At 39.4% G+C, this 17,828-nt stretch overlaps 1 protein-coding gene across 14 annotated transcripts in view; it reads right to left on the bottom strand.

The window, feature by feature from the left end:
* Positions 1-4,131: 4,131 nt before the first annotated feature.
* The window catches only part of LOC118415250 (SRSF protein kinase 3-like), a 66,169-nt gene continuing 52,472 nt past the window's right edge, over positions 4,132-17,828 (bottom strand). For 3 of the 14 annotated variants that reach the window (XM_035819693.1, XM_035819702.1, XM_035819700.1), the window contains exons 5-22: positions 17,499-17,586; positions 17,004-17,091; positions 15,775-15,881; positions 14,986-15,186; positions 14,019-14,033; positions 12,994-13,143; positions 12,195-12,287; positions 11,299-11,506; positions 10,475-10,726; positions 9,722-9,817; positions 9,540-9,602; positions 8,734-8,892; positions 7,884-7,928; positions 6,595-6,683; positions 5,985-6,092; positions 5,756-5,825; positions 5,300-5,392; positions 4,133-4,788 (exon numbers count right to left, since the gene is read on the bottom strand). In XM_035819693.1, the coding sequence (XP_035675586.1) occupies positions 4,604-4,788; positions 5,300-5,392; positions 5,756-5,825; positions 5,985-6,092; positions 6,595-6,683; positions 7,884-7,928; positions 8,734-8,892; positions 9,540-9,602; positions 9,722-9,817; positions 10,475-10,726; positions 11,299-11,506; positions 12,195-12,287; positions 12,994-13,143; positions 14,019-14,033; positions 14,986-15,186; positions 15,775-15,881; positions 17,004-17,091; positions 17,499-17,586 (2,110 nt within the window). In that variant the 3' untranslated portion in view covers positions 4,133-4,603. Of the gene's footprint in view, positions 4,789-5,299; positions 5,393-5,755; positions 5,826-5,984; positions 6,093-6,594; positions 6,684-7,883; positions 7,929-8,733; positions 8,893-9,539; positions 9,603-9,721; positions 9,818-10,474; positions 10,727-11,298; positions 11,507-12,194; positions 12,288-12,993; positions 13,144-14,018; positions 14,034-14,985; positions 15,187-15,774; positions 15,882-17,003; positions 17,092-17,498; positions 17,587-17,828 lie in introns of all 14 variants that reach the window. The other 11 variants (XM_035819703.1, XM_035819704.1, XM_035819698.1 and 8 more) reach the window with 10 other exon arrangements.

The raw sequence follows: 17,828 nt of genomic DNA, 5'->3' as shown, positions 1-17,828 counted from the left end.
TTGAATTCGCACGCTTACATCAGATTTTGGATCCCCAGAGGACGACATCCACATAATCAAATCAACATGGCCTATATTTTTGTAAGTACAGTAAATAAGTATAACCTCACCGAATGTTGTAACATTACATGATTGTATAAACCACAAGTTCGCAATAATCCTAAATTTCTAGTTGTGTTCATTGTGCCCGAGGTTTTTACAGTACTGTACTATTTTACACTAATTCGAGGATGAAAGGTTATTACATGTACAATTGCAAGTAAAGGACTCAGGATTTCAGTGTCAGGGAGTTCCCAATGTACATGTAGACTTGCCTATTGCAATTGGCTAATGCTTTGAAAATGGCTTTCTTATTCACACTGCACGAAGACAATAATTTTTTTAACTTAAGATTCACAAATTGCACTAACAATGATGAAAATGGTGCTGCTGACACTAATAGTGTATTACACTGTATATGTAACATATAAAAATTTTGTTGTACTTACATGTATATTAAATATGCTTAGCATAGTATGATAGATATTTTGCTGTGTTGACAACATGACAATACTATCCCACACATTTAGTCAGTGGCAAAAAAAAAATACATGGAGCATGTAGTAATTATGATTTTACCACATGAATGTGAATTTTCCCAGTATTTACAACAGGAATGTAAACACAACACAGAGATGTCTAGAGGAAATAACACAATTCTAATTTTCAGTACTTCGACAAGTCTAGTACTTGACAATGTGCTTTTTGTACACAACTTTAGGTTGATAAAGCCACCCTATGACTTGTAAATCGTAGGCCATATGATTGTTTAAATGCTTGCAATTAGCCAACATTTTACATTTGGCACTAGCACAACTTTCAGACTTAACATTCACTGGTTTGAACTACTAGTAGGTATTTTATTAGGTAGATTTGTGTATAAAAGTTTGCAGTAATTAACACATACTTTCATGGTATGTTATGTTAGTAAGTATACTGTATCTCATGTCAGTAACTGATTGTGTCTGAACCTATGTGAGGAGTGGTATATATGCTTTGTAAGCTTTCCAGGCACAATAAAAAATTGAGACTAAAGGTAGTCTTTTCTCACTTCCCCAGTAAAAACTGTAATAGAGAAATCGCATAAAAAATGCAAATGTTTTGACAGACATGCAGCTGGTATTGCACACACTCTCTCAATGGCCATACCGATAATTGCCATGCTATCATTGGTTAGGCTGTTAATCAAGATTGACAGGTAGGATCTGTCTTTTGTATGGACTGCCAAACATCACTTCAGCTTATTCACTTGGTAAATTACAACCACAGCCATTTATACATCACTGCAACTACCAATCGGTAGTGCCATGTAAAACCTAACCAACCATGGACTCCCAATTTCTCCAGACAATGGTTAGGAGTTAGTCATGAGCAAGGTCATCTGTGGTTAGGAGATGGTGGTGAGGTTGCTTACCTGTCATTATAAGTCCTGTGTCAGCTGACTTTGAAGTTTTAAAATCTACATTGAGGTCATGCATATGAAAGTCCTATTCTGTTTGGATGTGATCGGAGAAGGTTGGAGCTAAGAAAAGGAGTGACCTGGAGCAAACTTGTGGGAAGGACCCGAATGCATGACAGGGGCTTGAAACTGCAGAGGATTGTGCATTGGTATTGAATGCTATCTATAAAAATCTATGGAATTCGTACATTTTCTTAGCCTGAGAAAATCTCACAAAAATTCAAGCAATGATTCAACCTCAAGATGCTTGATGGTAACGAAATGCATGTAACCTAGAGGAGTTGGGCAAAATTAATTGTCTGACAAATATCCTGAAATATGCCCAAACATACACACTCACTACAGAATGTATCCTGTTTACGCATCATTTTTCCCCGTTTTGGGAATATTTTGTGTCCATGTTGTTGTCGGTACTGATCTGCGATGTTAAACATTGGCCACAGTTCTTAATGCCACAGGCCTGGAAGGTCTGTTCTCTTTTGGTGCCACAGATCTAAAAACTACTTCTAGGCATGCAGCTTCAAAGCTCCCCATAGCATTTGACAACTGTGGCCCATGTTTAACATCGTAATTCAGCACTCCCCAAAAAATAAATATGGCAGGCTCACCTGGAAAGTCTTACCAGTAGGCTGATACATCATCATCATCATCCGGGCGTGCTAATACATGGATGTCTTTTAAACATCCGATAAGTTTTCTGGATTCATCTTAGCCTTAGGTAGACTAATCATAGTACATTGTATGTGCAGTCACTTACAAACTGTACCCATGTTCGACAATGCACTGCTTTTCTCATACAATCTGTCAAAAAGTCTTTACTTTTAGCTATACGTCTAAAAGCTGAGAGACATGAGCTAAGCCTTGTTCTTTTAAAGGTGCAAGAAAAAACAACTAAAATGTCAAAAGGAACAACCAAAAATAAGTCTAGTAAGAAGCCATTAATATCAGGGATTTACAACGGTACCATCCCTAAACAAAGACGGAGGACGCCATAGGCTTCCTGAAAATCATGATCCACTGCTCACCTAGTCATGTGTTCTATCTGCATAATGTGACGTCACAGAAGCAGTGGATTGTTCATTCCTAGACAAAGACTGGAGTTAGACAGTCAGAAAGTAAGGTCCAATTCTCACGTTAGAAATTAGTTAAAATTTTTTTAAAGACAGTTGTGCAAACATCACCTTAGCTTTTCAACATCACAATATTGCTACATGCAGATAGAGCAACCGTTCTATCCAAGTCTAAAAGAGTCCACACATAACACTCTGGGGGTGCATGTATTTTCAGCAGTTTATTTTCAAACTCCAGCATTTAAAAGAAATTTCAAATGTACCTCTTTCTTTCATCAGAACAATACACGTGTTAAGTTAACAATAGCTTCCCTTCATACATTTTGTATTTTAGCCAAGCCGACTGCCGCAAACTTTTACCCGAGTAAACCATCATAAATTTTCTTTCAACAGTTTGTAACAGTAGGAAAAATTGTAACAACATTCAAGAGAAGCAGTGCATTGCAGATTCTAACCATAAACCTTTGCCACATATATATCCCAAAACCAGCCCTTTCCGGAAATACATTTTGTACACATTCTTCTAAATTCCACTCATTCAATAATGCAACATTTGACAAAACTTTCGTGGATACCGGAAAGTTTGTGTACTATGCCCTGGTCTACTTTCCATACAATTTAATTACTGGATGGCTGGCTTCTATGTAACAATTCCCAACTCAAATTGAATCTGTACAAGTTTGAAACAAGCGATCCCTGTTCATTTCATAGTGTATACACAGCACGAGTGGACAGTTGCTGAGACCTCAATGTTTAATGTGGTATACAATATACATTTTGTAAGTAGGAGAACTCTCTCTTTACTACAGGGCTCAAAATACCACCTGCAAACGCAGGTAAATTTGAAGCTGTACAAGTATTTCTGATGCCAAATTTGCAACAGTCGAGTGTATTTGGATTTTCGCTGTACTGATTGTTACCAGCTATGAAATGCCAAAAAATTCAAATAGTTCCTATGTAAACAGTTTCCAGTGTTTTAGGATTAACATTATGGCTGATTGACAACCGTCAAACATTTTTGAGTTTTTTTTCAGGACTGTAAGAGAAGTGCTGTCTGGTGCATGTAATTTTGAATGTTACCTGCAAAAAGTATTTTGAGCCCCGATTATGGAAACATATAATTATACGTCTACCATGAGAGATGATAACTCAAGGAAAGCCCACATAACAGCAGAATGGAATGCCGTGGATAAGAAAAACTGTATTCCCATGGTTACTTTTGCTTATCTAATTGTTTTTTTTTCCTATACATTAATAATTACTCTGTTGTTGCAGATTGCCCACTATACCCTGAGCAACCCGAAACTACACTCGGATTCCCTTCTTATGCCTTGTCAACATACAAGCATTATAACAGCATTTTGTGGTTGAACTTTACACAGTAACCATTGTATCATTCTCCTTTTTCACACTCCCCATAATTCATTGCGGCCGGGGTACCAATATGGCTGCCCTGAACTCCCGGACCTGTGTCCGAGGGCACAGAAAATCGATTTTCTCTAATTCAGAATGCAGAGCACATGACGGAGATGACAGTTTGGTGTGGAACCGAGCATGGTTTAATCACTTTCTGACAGGAAAGAACAAAGGCTGCAGACGGAACGCCAAGTTGTGACCCTTGAGGTCATCGGGCTAACCAACTAACAGCCACAGTTGTGACGTGTTGGCTAGTTACTTCTGATCACAAAACTTGCAAAATTCTCAGCCCCAATAATAACTGTACCATATTTGCCAGACAACTCATTAGTTCATATGCTTTGCTGCCCTCACATACTGAAGGTTTTAGCTGATTCCACCCTGCTAATGGATGTCGTGGAGCCCCTACTACCACTGAGGTTACGGACCGTGAGTGAGTGACCCTGGTTTCGCATGCTGAGCAGCTATGGTAACATCCATTTCCAGGACCCTGGCTCAACGAATCATGGGAAGTGTGAAAAGGGAGAATACAAATGTACCTCTCCCAAACTGAGATACTAAGTACCCCGGTCACAAGACCACGCTGCCCTGGTCAGGAGCCTGCCCCGGTGCATGCTGGTCAGGAGCTGAGGAAGGGATGTCTAAGGCACTCGCCGGCGGTGGCACGTCTCTCCTGCTCCAGCTCCAGCATGGGCATGAGGAAGGAGGAGAACTCGTCAGCCTCCTTGTGGGGCCACTCGTACTTCTCACGCAGGACGTCGTACAGGCCCCAGTACTTCAGCTTGTGGATGTGGCGCAGTTCACCTGATCAGTGGAGAAGCATTAAATGTATGTTAATAACATAGCTAATGGCAACAAAAAAAGGAATGGTGTTATTCACTATAGGTCACAAAAAAGGGAGCTGTCTAGTACAGTAATATAGTCCGTAAAGTCTGAGAAGAAAACCCAGTCTTAGATTTTAGAAAAAGCTGTTCTAGGCAACACCCCTCAGTTGCATCAAATGCCAAGATACATGTAGCTCCCATCCTAGAGAACATCCCAAACTGAAGATAGGCACTGCTCATTTTCACTGAAGTTGAGTGAGAAAAGCAGTGCAATGTGCCTTACCCAAGGACACAAAACTGGGCCCTGTAAGGAATGCGAACCCAGAGCTTTTAAGATATATATTCTATAAGTCAACAACCCTAACCACAGGACCACTCCTTTATATAAGTGGCATTCAGGGGGGAGAAACAACAGGTAGGGTCCACACTCTCAACCTCCCAGTCATTTGAAAAGTTTGAGCTTTAAATGTGTTTAAATTTGTTGAGCTCACCTTTTCTGTTGAAGAATTCTCTGGAGTACTTGCCAGACAGGGCTATATGCTTGGGCATGTAGCCTAGCAGCTCTATGATGTGGGCAATATGGTCTGTAGAGAGAGAGAAAGAGAGAACAAATAATTAATGTCTGCAGCCATTATGATGACCAATATAAAAGTGGTAACTGCAAGCATGCCTATACGATTATACAGCAGTGAACATAGAGATTGAAAGGGCGTTGGGACAAAGCGTCTGTAACATCTGTCTTGTAGTATGCACAATTCAAATAGCAATGCACAAAAAGCTGTATGATTGGAAAATATTCATGTATTGCTGTTTGACTAATCTTACAGCACTGACTTTTTTTCAAATTGTTCCATTACAAAAAAGACAATACTATGAACTTCAACGTATGAGGCCATGAAGTAATACATGTATGTAGGAGTGCCTAGAGACAACTGGGCAGTACTTACCTTCATCTCGAGAGTAGTCTTCTCCAGAGTGAGGTTCAAATAAGTAGTCACCCGTTGCCAGCTCAAATGCCTAAGAAACAGAATGTAACAGATATACTTCATTGGGCTAATACTACAACAAACAATAACAGTATTTTTTTATACTTTATCACAACATTGGGCCAGATCGCCTTCACACATACATGTATAGTAAGTTCTCTGTTACAGTAAAACATAAAGTGTTCCTCACCATACACGCTGTGCTCCAGATGTCGGCAGGGGCGCTGTACCCAGACCCCAGGATCACCTCCAGGCTTCTGTACTGTCGAGTCTGGATGTCTTCGGTAAAGTGGTGGTCCTGACAAAACAGACATATGAATATAATTTATAAATACATCTGAGGCAAAGTGGTGGAAGACCAGACAGTTGGATATGAATGAAACAGTGAAAATGATACCAATCCAGTTTACCTCACTGAAGAGTTAATCTTTCAGTGATTGTGACAGAGAAGATAGACAATGTGTAGAGTATCTAAAGGTTCATTGTACTGGGGAAATTCCTTGAGCTCTTTTCGACAAGCACCACAGCTTAACGTCCCATTCTAAGGACTGTAACCCTTTCTGGTTGCGTGCATGACACAGCTGGAACTGAACTAACTCACAGCTTCTAGTTTCAGAGGCAGGACCGCTAACCACTAGACTACTCCTGCTACAAGCATGTGTTAGCCAAGTGTACCCTAGTGTGCACTATTTCTAATTCTATACAAAACTGGGCAAAGCCTTTACCTAGCCCAGGGCAATATTCTATTCTATGAAGATTTTTCTGTGTCTGTGCACAATTCACAAATAAATAATACTTACCACCCAACATGCATTTCCCAGGTCAGCAATCTTGACCTTAATGATGTCGGCATTGTCAGGATTGAAAAAGTCTGGGTAGCCATCAGGTACTGTTGACATAAAGGAAAAAAGTAAACATCTAAAACAACAGTGCTGAAGTATCTAGCAAACAGCCTTCATTATTGTTTCTTGATTGATATGCTACAAAATGCTTGACTCATATTAGAAAAGACTGATTCTTGTGTGTCAATCACAATCTTGATAATTTGTGTTAATTACTTTCAGTGTATTGTACTTATAATTGCTACATAATTTTTTTGCTCTGTACAACAATTTCTGAATTGGCAGTCACACAGCATTTTGCTGAGTTATGTTCTAACTTGTACAATTTTTAGATGTGCTGTTCCGCATGAAAGAATGGTAATCCATGAATTGATGAGGGGTAACAATTCGGTATCAGCTTTGTAATCAAAATGTCGATGTCTGTCTGACACTCACATAGCTTGAGGCAAACCACCACCCACTCTCCAAGCATACAAAATTAGCCTATTTCTTTAAGCATTCGGATTTTCTTGGATTATAATGATCGATGCATAATTGGGAAGCACTGTTGTTGCACCTTAATTTTCCCCAAGCAACCACAGCATGTTTAATTGTACAGCAGTGAACATAGAAATTGAAAGGGCATTGGGACAAAGCTTCTGTTACATCTGTCTTGTACTATGTAGGATTCAAATAGCAATGCACAAGCTTGCTGCAGTGTACAAAAGCAACTACAGTTTTTTCCCCAAAGAACTCTACATTTTCATACATCAGTATCTATAAAAAATCACTGGCCAAGAATATTTAGATGCTCAATAAGGAATGAAGACAAATTTGTATATTCTTACCCTAAAACCATACAAGGTGATGACATTTTCAAAAGTTGTTAAAAATATTTTGCTAGCTAGAAGCAACCTTTCAGCCCTACCAGCCTGATACACAACATAGACTTACGAACTATAGACTTGAATGTCAAAATTTGACCGAAAAACAAAATGTTACTCAATGGAAAGACAATGTATAACCACATCCAAAAAATCAGCACTAGGGACAGACCCCACCAGTATGTTATGTTATGCTATAGTGAACAATAGTCAGACAATCAATGATGCCAAGGCACAGCTGAAGATAAATGTGATCACAGCTGGTCCTACGTGTTCCTTTAATCTCCTTATTAATCACCGCGAATGCCCTTGCAATATCTATCCAAGCCACAGAGTACGTGCGTGCAATGATGGCATTGTTTGTAGGAAGGAAGTTTTGTTGACCTGAGTCGGATTTTATGGAGGCCTCACTTGCTTCAGTCGAATGAACTGTCAGCGGCAAAATCAGTAGATTAGACACAATGGACACATGAATACTGTATGCTCCAAGTTGGCATCTAGCCATTGTTATCAAATTTGTCTCGTGGAGATAGGCAATTTCAATACAATACTTGAGTTAAGCCCAGTTTGCTTGACTAAAGAAATTCATATCTTACATGTATCACCTTTCACCATTTACGAGGCTCACCAAAGTGCAAAGCTATCAATCAAAATTTGATGCATGAATGTGTGAAAAGAAAACTTTCGGTGGCAGGACAACAAAACATTGGGGAAGTACGATAAAGTATTGCAATTCATATCATACCTGGGACTTGATAACAATTAATGTGTGTGTTTTGGACTGGGTGATAACAATGGTAATCACATGGAGTTCTACTGTTATCACATGGGCTTCCAACAAATAATTTGAATGCACTTTGAGTGCCCTGCACAATGTTGAAAATTTGATTTCAGATGTTAAAATTGCCGTCTTAACAATTTTTTGTTCTAGGATGACAAGTTTTCTAAACTTCTGGTATTTTGAAATGTTTGTATTCTGGGGTGGGTATGACATAGATAGAATACAACACAGTATATTCCGCATGACTCTACGTCACAGCCTTCCGCCGGTTAAATCTCAATCCGGCCTTCGGCTGTTGGGCATTCCGACTTGCGTTGGGGCTGGCACCTCAGGTAATACGGAATACTCTGTGTTGTATTCTAATTTTTATATCTAATCTAGAGAATTGTTTTTGAATTCAATTTGTTATACACAATTACCAAATAAAAACAATATTTATGGAGTGAATTGTACCTCTCTTGCCATCAGTAGAAGAGTTGTCAGATTTGGAGTCGATGGTTTCAGGTTTCAGCTCTCTGTTGGGCCTCTCGTGTGCAGTGTGAGGGTTGTTGTCCTTTGTTTCCAGATCTGGCTCGCTGTCTGGGGAGTTTCTTCTCTCCTTCTCCTGCTCCCCTGTGGTTGGGCAATTACGTGGTTAAAATCGAAGAATAATTACGAGAATTAACGAGGCATCCTGTTAATGCTGAGGTCACATTTCTAAACTTGGGCCCACAAGTGAGTGAACGACAAGTATTGTAAAAAAGACCATAAACGCAAAGTCTGTGGGAACCGAAAGTGTTGTACAAAAGACCACAAAAGGCAATGTTTGTGGGAACAAAAAGTATTCTACAAAAGATCAGAAAACGTAACATTATTCATGAACATAATTTGTGTACATCTCTTGACATAAACATTTATTTTTCGTCTCCTAAAACAGCCCAACTGAGTCCTACTTTGGAAATGTGAACCTAAGAGAGTTAAGTTTAAACTGATGATAACAAGTCCATCGTGAATGTTGAATAGAAGACTCCTCTACCTGTACTGTTAATGCCTGCGAACAGATCATAATCAAGATTTTGAACACGACTTTCCAGGTTTGAACTGGAGGCACGGTACTCTGAACAGCTAAGGAAAAATGAACTAAAAAAGAGTACAATTGACGACAGCTTCAACACAACAGAACAGTTTATTGCAACTTTTATATCATGGAAAACATTAACTGAACATTAGAGGGTTTTCACAAACAGCAAACAAAACTGTGTTTGTGTCTCAGCACTTGCCGGCAAGTTTCTGACTGCCGGTACAATCCGATTTGTCACAATCTCCATCCTTTTTCTTCCTTCCTGTAATGATTGAATATTTCACATCAACGTAGGACAAAACTTAGCATTAAGAGAGGATCACTCAAGCACAAATCACAGCATACAGAACTGAAAAGTCTACGCCAAGCTTTAAGACTTGCCGGATCTTGAAGGCCTGCCCTTTTCCTTGTCTGGAGACTTGGCCTCAGCCTTGGGCTTATCATTTTTGCCGTTTCCTTGCCCTTTTTCTTCCTCTTCTGTAAGGATATGATCAATTAGAGGTTATATGTACCTGTAATTATTCCTCGGAGAGTCTAGGAACTACCTGGTGAAACAGCAATTTTACGCCAGCTAATGCTTTGGTCACAATTGCGGCAGTGCCCCTTGGGAGTGTAGCCCTGACCAGATTTCAAAGCCACAAAGTTGTTCTTGTGGACAGGAGTAAGTCACAGCCTCTCTCAGTCGCAGTGTTCTGAGCTGATTTCTAAATTTGACAGGGAGTCCCAGGGGGCTATGTAGGGTTGTGCCTGAAAGTGCCCAAAATAGACAGTGAACTGCCCGGCAGGGTCCTTCTTCCAACTGTGACCAAAGCATAAACTGGAAAAGTAAAATCATCTGAGGAAAAGAATTTGTATATGAAGAAGATGCTTTTTTCCAGATCTTCAGTGTAAACATTCGTGAAAAGAATCAATAAAAATCAGTCAGTTTTATATTGAGTCATACATCGGAATCTAAGATGAATTTGTGAGCCATCATATTCTATATCTTCCAGCTGCAACGAAGATGCCCTGGCCAAGAATTTCAACCTGGGTCTCCCAGGTGCCAACTAATTGGAACCAGGAGCTTAACTGTGAGGCTGTTACCAGTTGAGCTACAGGGACATCCCCATGACAATATAACATAATTACACTAACCATTGACTTTCTCTGCCCCGCTCATCTCCCCATTACAAAGGTTCTCCATCTTGATCTCAATGGGTGTGTCCGGAGTGGAGGGCGTGACGGGGGTGTTGGCTGGAACGGACAGATGCTCCGAGCTCGTGGGGCTCTCCGACGTCTCGGGGTTGGAAGTGCTGGAAGAAACGGGCTCCGAACTCTCAGAGGTCTTCATGCTGGCCCTCTCCATGGAAAGTGGGCAGTCTTCACTGTCTGGAGTTTTTATATTTTCTACAAGTAACCAGCAAGTGAAGATAAGTTTACATATTAAGTATATGTAGCATTCCACACAATATATGTTGTCCCTAATACAAGTAATACAATTCAATCTTGAATCCTTCAACAGCAAGAGCAAAATTAGATATCTGTATTGGTATGACCATATTGCAGCCAGACAGTCTTTTTATTAGTCTACAAAGATTTGCTCCTCAGGTAGAATAAGACAGCGCTAAAAAAGCAAGACTAGTACTGTTACAAACACAAGAAAAGACGATTGTACAAGAACTGTCTTAAATTGTTTCTCGCTGAATATGTGCTGTAAGTGTGGTGTGACGTTTAGAGTGTTTGATTAAGAGGCAGTTGGTCTCAGGTTTGATACTTGCCATGTCGGCCCCAAAGCTTTACATTTGGGAAAGGAACTATATACCAACTGTGACAGTGGAGTGATGCACACCAAGCGTCCTTGACTAATTTGTCAAAAAAGACTCAGAGTCATGCCAAAAAACACACATTTTGGTGTGCCAACATCTGAACTTTTGCAACTGAAAGCTTTAATTTTTTTGCTGAACTGTATAGAAGGCTACCTGTGTTCTCTGTAGAAGTGGAAGGTGTAGAATTGGTCAGTCCGTTCTCATTGTCCAGTGGTCTCTGCTGCTCCTTGTTTTCTGAGTTGTTCTGTACTGAATTGTCCGCTTGGTTGTTCTGTGGGTCCACCCTGCTGTTCTTCAGCTTGTCCGGACTGTTCTGTTTCTCCTCTGCCTTCTCCTGACCAACTTCCATGTTCTTTGGTTCCTACAATAAAACAATTCATTTTCATTCGAAAATACTGTAAATGCAGAAATGTTTGCGGTGGTTTTATATTTGCTGTTTTCGTGGTGGCCACTTCACCGCAAACTTAAAACCACTGCAAACATTTTTCCATTATACTTTTGACTACGTCTATGGCGTAAACTTAAAACCACCACGAACACTCCATTATCGTGCTAACGTGAAAGTAAATCCCCACGAATTACTTAATGCATATACAGTAAGTTCATCAGGTTGGTAGAATATAGCCTATAGGACAATAATTTTACGCAAACAATTTGAGTGTGTGCAAAGCAGAGTGATTAGAATTTGGTTATGTAAAAGAGTTAGCCTTTATCTCCTATATTCTAAATTCATTTTCAATTTTCATTTTACTTCCATTGGTTCTGTTTCCTTAGGGCAAAACAGCATAATACTGGAATTGTTTTTAGAATGGCACATTTTGAGCTTACTAGTACGTAGTATTATCATGTTAACGATATAGCCCTACAATGTCAGGTAATTGAAACAAAAATGACACAATTCTGAGCAAGTCTTTTTTTCCAAAAGTAACTGAAGATACAGTTAGTCATTGGTCTAGTTTCATGAAACACATGTGAAAAGAAAATTTTTGGGTTACAAATTTATCAGGCATCCAGTTTGTCAACAGTACAAATGCTAGTTGAAGACCGACCTGTTCCATATTGGTTGGTCTGGGGACAGGGTTGTTGTTGCATTTGACTGGGTTCTCCTCTTGTGGGGTGGCAGCTGGGGTACTGGCATCTTCCTGTGTTAGGAGATAGATAAGTGTTAGGACTTCATACTGACATGCAAGTTTTCTTGTGTGTAATCAAAAGTTTGAACTCTCATTACAGACTTAGTAATATCTAGGTTAGGATGTTTGAAGAGCAGACAAGACATGATCAATCTATTAAACTGTTGTGATTGCATCTTGTAACTGTAAGCAGCGACATCTATATAGCTGCAGTGTAATGTGAACCAGTCAGAATTGCCCTGACGAAGGTGACAGACGGCCACCAAAATGTCAGTAATGATAAAGCAAAGTTGTAAAAAAACCCTGCTTATTCAGTGAGTGACGTACCAACCTGATGAAACTATTCACAGATATACACAGAAGCTATTCACAGATATACACATGTATGTACCCAACAATAAACTACAAATAGTAAAGATAGGTTTTGTAACAATCTTCAATGGATAAGAATCATCATCAGTCATCTTCTCGATTTGTCGAGCTGAAAATTCTGCATAACAGAAAGAAGTTCGTGTCCCTCTAAATTTGTTTCTGTTTCTATAAGTTTCTTAGTGTTGTGGTAGGTTGTCCAATCTTTCTCTTCCTGTCATGGGTCCAGAGCAGTAGATTTACTGGCTGGTTCTCTCACCAATAGACTCAGCTGGCAACATTTCACTAATGTAGTGATGTCTGGCAATGTTCCATATCATAACTGTTTGTATAGAAGAATCCAACTGACCTGTTCCATGTTTTCCTGCCCTTCCCCACCCTGGGTCTTCTTCATGTCCTCCTCCTCGATCTGTTTCTGCTGCAGCTCCAGTAGCTCCATCTGTCTCTTCTGTTTCTTCTTCATCTTCTTCTTCTTGTTCTTGGACATCTTAGTGGGCTGCTGTAGGAGGGAGGGGTCAGACAGATCATTGGTGAAACTGATAAAGTCTCTTCAATAAAGACAACCTTCAAATCCTATATAATAGGTTGAATGGCTGTCAGTACAAAATAAGACTTAGAGATAGAAACGCACAAACTTCAGTCATAAATGCCACTAGCTCCAATGGTGTGTATGGCATACATTTGTATTAAGCCATTTAGAAAGTTAGGCTTTTCTTCCACTGTTTATTCTATAAAGCTATGAGAAGACAGTCATGTCTGTTAACTAGCAGTGTTCACTTATAACGTATGTCATAGAGTCAGTTTTACACCTTGGACCTACATCAGTACATGTACACGCATGTACATGTTCATGTACCAGGATTGCATTTGATCTTTTCAATAAAAAAAGGAACAAGAACCCATGAAAACTTTTAAACTTGATTTTACGGGCAATAATTCAAAGAAATTGTAGCTAAGCTTTTAAACCATTCACAGACCATAATTCAACAAGAACAATTCAACAAGAACTGTAGCTGTATCATACTCCACAATGACACTCTTAGACAAAACCAATTCTCAGAACACAAGGAACAACTGATGCATGATAAACCTTGTGGCTAGTGAAACTGAAGGAAACAACGGTACTGTATGAAGAGAAATATAACAAGTCAAAAGATGAACTTTAAGATGATGACAAAGTAAAAAAAGGAAAAGACACTTGTTGTAGACTGAAAAGACTAACAACTTTCTAACAAAACGAGAACAAGCTTAAAGGGACAAGGTACATGTTTTGTATACAAGGGACACTAGCTATTTGAGGTAGAACATCCAGGGGTAGCATCCGACACCAACACATGGTAAACAGAAGACTCAGGTAGACCACTCCTCACTTACTTGGAGTCGGACATTCTAGGGAGGGACACAGGAATGCAAAATGAGGACATGGGAAAGCTACATGTACAAAATGTAAGTTCAAGCGAAACTCCTGGGAAGTGAATAGTGGTTCAAAGCTGTGATTAGGACTTCTCAAAGGGTAGTATTCCTTTTATCAATAGAGAAAGTGTTTTGCTTCACTGGAGTGAAAGACTTTCTACAGATTTTCATAGGGCTCTACCCAGATCAAAATGTTTTTCTTATCCCAATTCACATCAATCTTTTTAAAAAGACCTATTTTTCTATCTTGTACAAATTTCTGTCATGGTCCAATTTCCAGGTCAGTGTTTTGGCATGGCTTACTCAAATTCAAATATTTCTATATCTTTACCCAGCAACTTTTCTCTGTCAAGGTTGACGGAATTCAAAATACACAGCAAAGTTCTGACCAATGACAGGCCCTGGCTAGAGCCCTTGACTTATAGTGACTAACTTATACAAAAAAATAAGCAAGATCAACCGTATCTTACTTTTGTTTCCTATCCAAAATTTAAGTTCAGTTTCTTTGCATATCAATTCAGCGGTAGGGTATAGAGTATAAAAGTATAAAACCTGCTCTTCAGCCAGCTTTCCTCAGTATCACTGACAAAAGATAGTGGATGCTATCTGAAATGTCTGACCATTTCCAGTTGCTTGAGTAGAGGTGGTATCTCGCTGCACTTGGGGCACCGTTGCGGCACTGCGGGATTCGTTCACAGTTGAATTATACTTTTATGATTTAGATATTGCGTAGTACGTTAAAGTATGACTTAGACGATAACAAATCACAAAATGTAAGAAAATTTGTTCTTTATCTCTGAAATTTGTATCTTTTGGACCCCGCAGTGCCACACTGGTGCCCCAAGTGCAGTGAGATACCACCTTTACTGCTTTTTGGAAGAGAAGGTTATAAAAGCAAGGAGAAGTTTCTAAAAACAGGTTGACCGACCTCTTTGTTCCTGCTCTCTATGATGGAGATGGTGCTGACTGCTGATCCTGACGGCATGGCGCCCACCTGCTGCCAGTGGGTGGCCTCCGCAGCAAGCTTCCTCACGAAGGCCTCGTCCACACACAGCAGGATGTTCTCAGGCTTGATGTCCGTGTGGATGATCTTGCACTTCGTGTGGAGGTACTCCAGCCCTTGGAGGGTCTGTGGAGGGAAAATGTATTTTGGTTTGTCTGCTTTGAACGTAATACATGTAGTGAATCAAAGTACATTGCACATTGTATATACATGTAACAGATGTCACTTAGCCTTGTATCCATCCCTATTTTCTCTCTGTGCATGGTAGCCCTATCCTATCTTTTCAATGGGTATTTGGATAGGAACCAGGACAGGGACCATGGAATTAAGTACAGATGGATGTCAGGGCAATATGTCACAAAGAAGCAGCAATATACCTGGTATCAATGAGTTGGAGTGTATGACATAGGGTTGCTCTAAATTTCTGGATTCTAAATGTAAAGGGACCAGTGCTGTATTAGCAACTTTTATATAACAATGATACAATATAGAATAGTCATATTCCTAAAGGTAAAAGGAAGTTAAAGTACTCCCAATAGCCTTCAGGCACAGTATTGGAAGGTGGACCCTACAAATGTAAGTCCCCTACCCACTTTTACACCTGGGTGGAATGAGGAAAGTTTCAAAAGGAACACCAGGAATGGAACCTGTGAACGTGACAATGGATAGTTCCTTTGCGTAATAAAATAAATGAGTGTACCAAAATGTCCTTACCTGTCTGATTATACACTTAACAATTGGAAGGGGCAGTCCTTGGTAGTTACTCTTAATGATCATCTTCAGCAGATGGCAACCTAGAACCTCAAATACCATACATACATCTGAAGTGGTGGAGTCAAGAACAAAATCCAGTAGTACAAGATTCTACATGATAGTACATGTGAGATCATTTAATCTTACAAGGCAGTTTTCTAAAATTCACTTGTCCTATATTGGGTAAGTACATAAAAGATCACTTGCCCAAACCAACTTTTCACTTGCCTGAAATTTTAAAAACATTTATCTATCATGTATTTTCATGTCCCACAATAGAATTCTTTTATCATTGGCACTATTTTTCGGTGTTCACCAATGCTTGTTTTCACGATTGAAAAAGTAACAACTTGAAGACATGTATATAAAAATCTCATAGAACGAATCTTACTTGTCCGATCGGACGAGTAGGGTACAACATGCATTTGTCCGGTCTGCACTTTCCCTTGCCCGGGACAATCGAGCTAGTGGACTTGTCCAACCCTGATTAGCACAAAGGTTTAAGTTACATGCTCCAGGCCAATCATCTAAAACTTCTGTGGCTTATCGCATGTGTTGAGATTTATTTTTGATCACCATGTGTGGCATGCTTTGTACATGAGAACCAGTTATAGAAGTTCAAGGTTGGATGGACTGATAACGGTTTTGATTACCAGCGCTTATGACACAGGCTGATAAGAAACTCTGTGTCTAATTGATCATGATGATGATGACAGGCTACATGTGCTGGGCTCTCCCTTGGCAACGTACCACAGCTCTCACTGAATCTTTCACACACTGGTACAATTTGACAGCGCTCAATTAATTCTTATTGTACTTTGTGCATTTTTATTTCGTGCGTTTAAGTCATACTTGTTCATTATGTAGAATGCAGCGACAATGCCAACATGCCTCCGTCTCAAATGATGAAGACATAGTTGCTATACTTAATAAGCATTTCCAGCATTTGTTATCATTCCAAATCTGCACAAGCATACAGCAGTCAAATTTCCAACATCATGAACACGATCCTTCAATCTTGTCAGAGGCTCTATCTAATACAATGATTACATAATAATGATTAAATACAAAAAAAATAGATAATGACTACGTTCACAAAAATGGAAACCATTAATTCAATAAGAAGGTACTTGCATGTAATTACATGAACAAGTAAAGTTATCTCCTTATCCTGTATGTTTGAAGGATACGTGTGCCATTGACCCCAGAAATCTTGAAGTCGTCTACCATTTGAACCACTTTCTCTCTCATGGGGTCTATTTCATCACTCTCTCTTACCTGTCAACAGAAAAAAGAAAACTGATCAGACAATATCATGAAGACTATTACTATTATTAGTCTGGTAAATGTTACAATCACATTGTCAAGCACTCCCTATTCGTACAAAAATTACATTCAGAAAGTTACCCAGTAATACGCAGTTTCCCATATAAAATATTTAGCGAATGCCAATTTTTGGTGGCACTTGTCCATGAAGATATCCAATGGCATTTGATACAGTAAATGCAGTTAAGTTCGCAAGGATTTAATTTTGTGGTACTGGGAGAACATTGCTGGTGTTTGCGAACATAAAACTGCTGCTGACTTAAAGTTAAATGCATTTAGTGAGTGTACTTTTAGATTAGCACAAACAAAAGTTGTTCAAGGCTTGTTGAAACACTGAACACACTTCTACATCTACTTACACATTTGAGCAGCTTGATCTCGTCCAGAGCCGTTTCAGTGTAGTGAGCAGCACTCTTCACTACTTTCAATGCAACAAACCTACGGCCCCTGTACAGGCAAAAGGAAAACAATGTTACACAAATGTACAAGTACATTAAATAATTTTTTTCATACAACAACATATAAACTACACATGCAGGGTTGGACAAGTCCACTAGCCCTATTGTCCAGGGCAAGTGAAAGTGTTGATTGGAAAAGGTGCACATCCTACCCCACTTGCCTGATTGGAGAAGTAAGATATTTCTATGAGTGAGGATTTGATAAACTTCTCAGTTTTCACAGTCAAGCAT

Source organism: Branchiostoma floridae, chromosome 5, assembly GCF_000003815.2.
Source record: "Branchiostoma floridae strain S238N-H82 chromosome 5, Bfl_VNyyK, whole genome shotgun sequence".
NCBI lineage: Eukaryota > Metazoa > Chordata > Leptocardii > Amphioxiformes > Branchiostomatidae > Branchiostoma > Branchiostoma floridae.
Note: the sequence above shows the minus strand (reverse complement) of the source record. Positions and strands in the feature narration are given on the sequence as shown.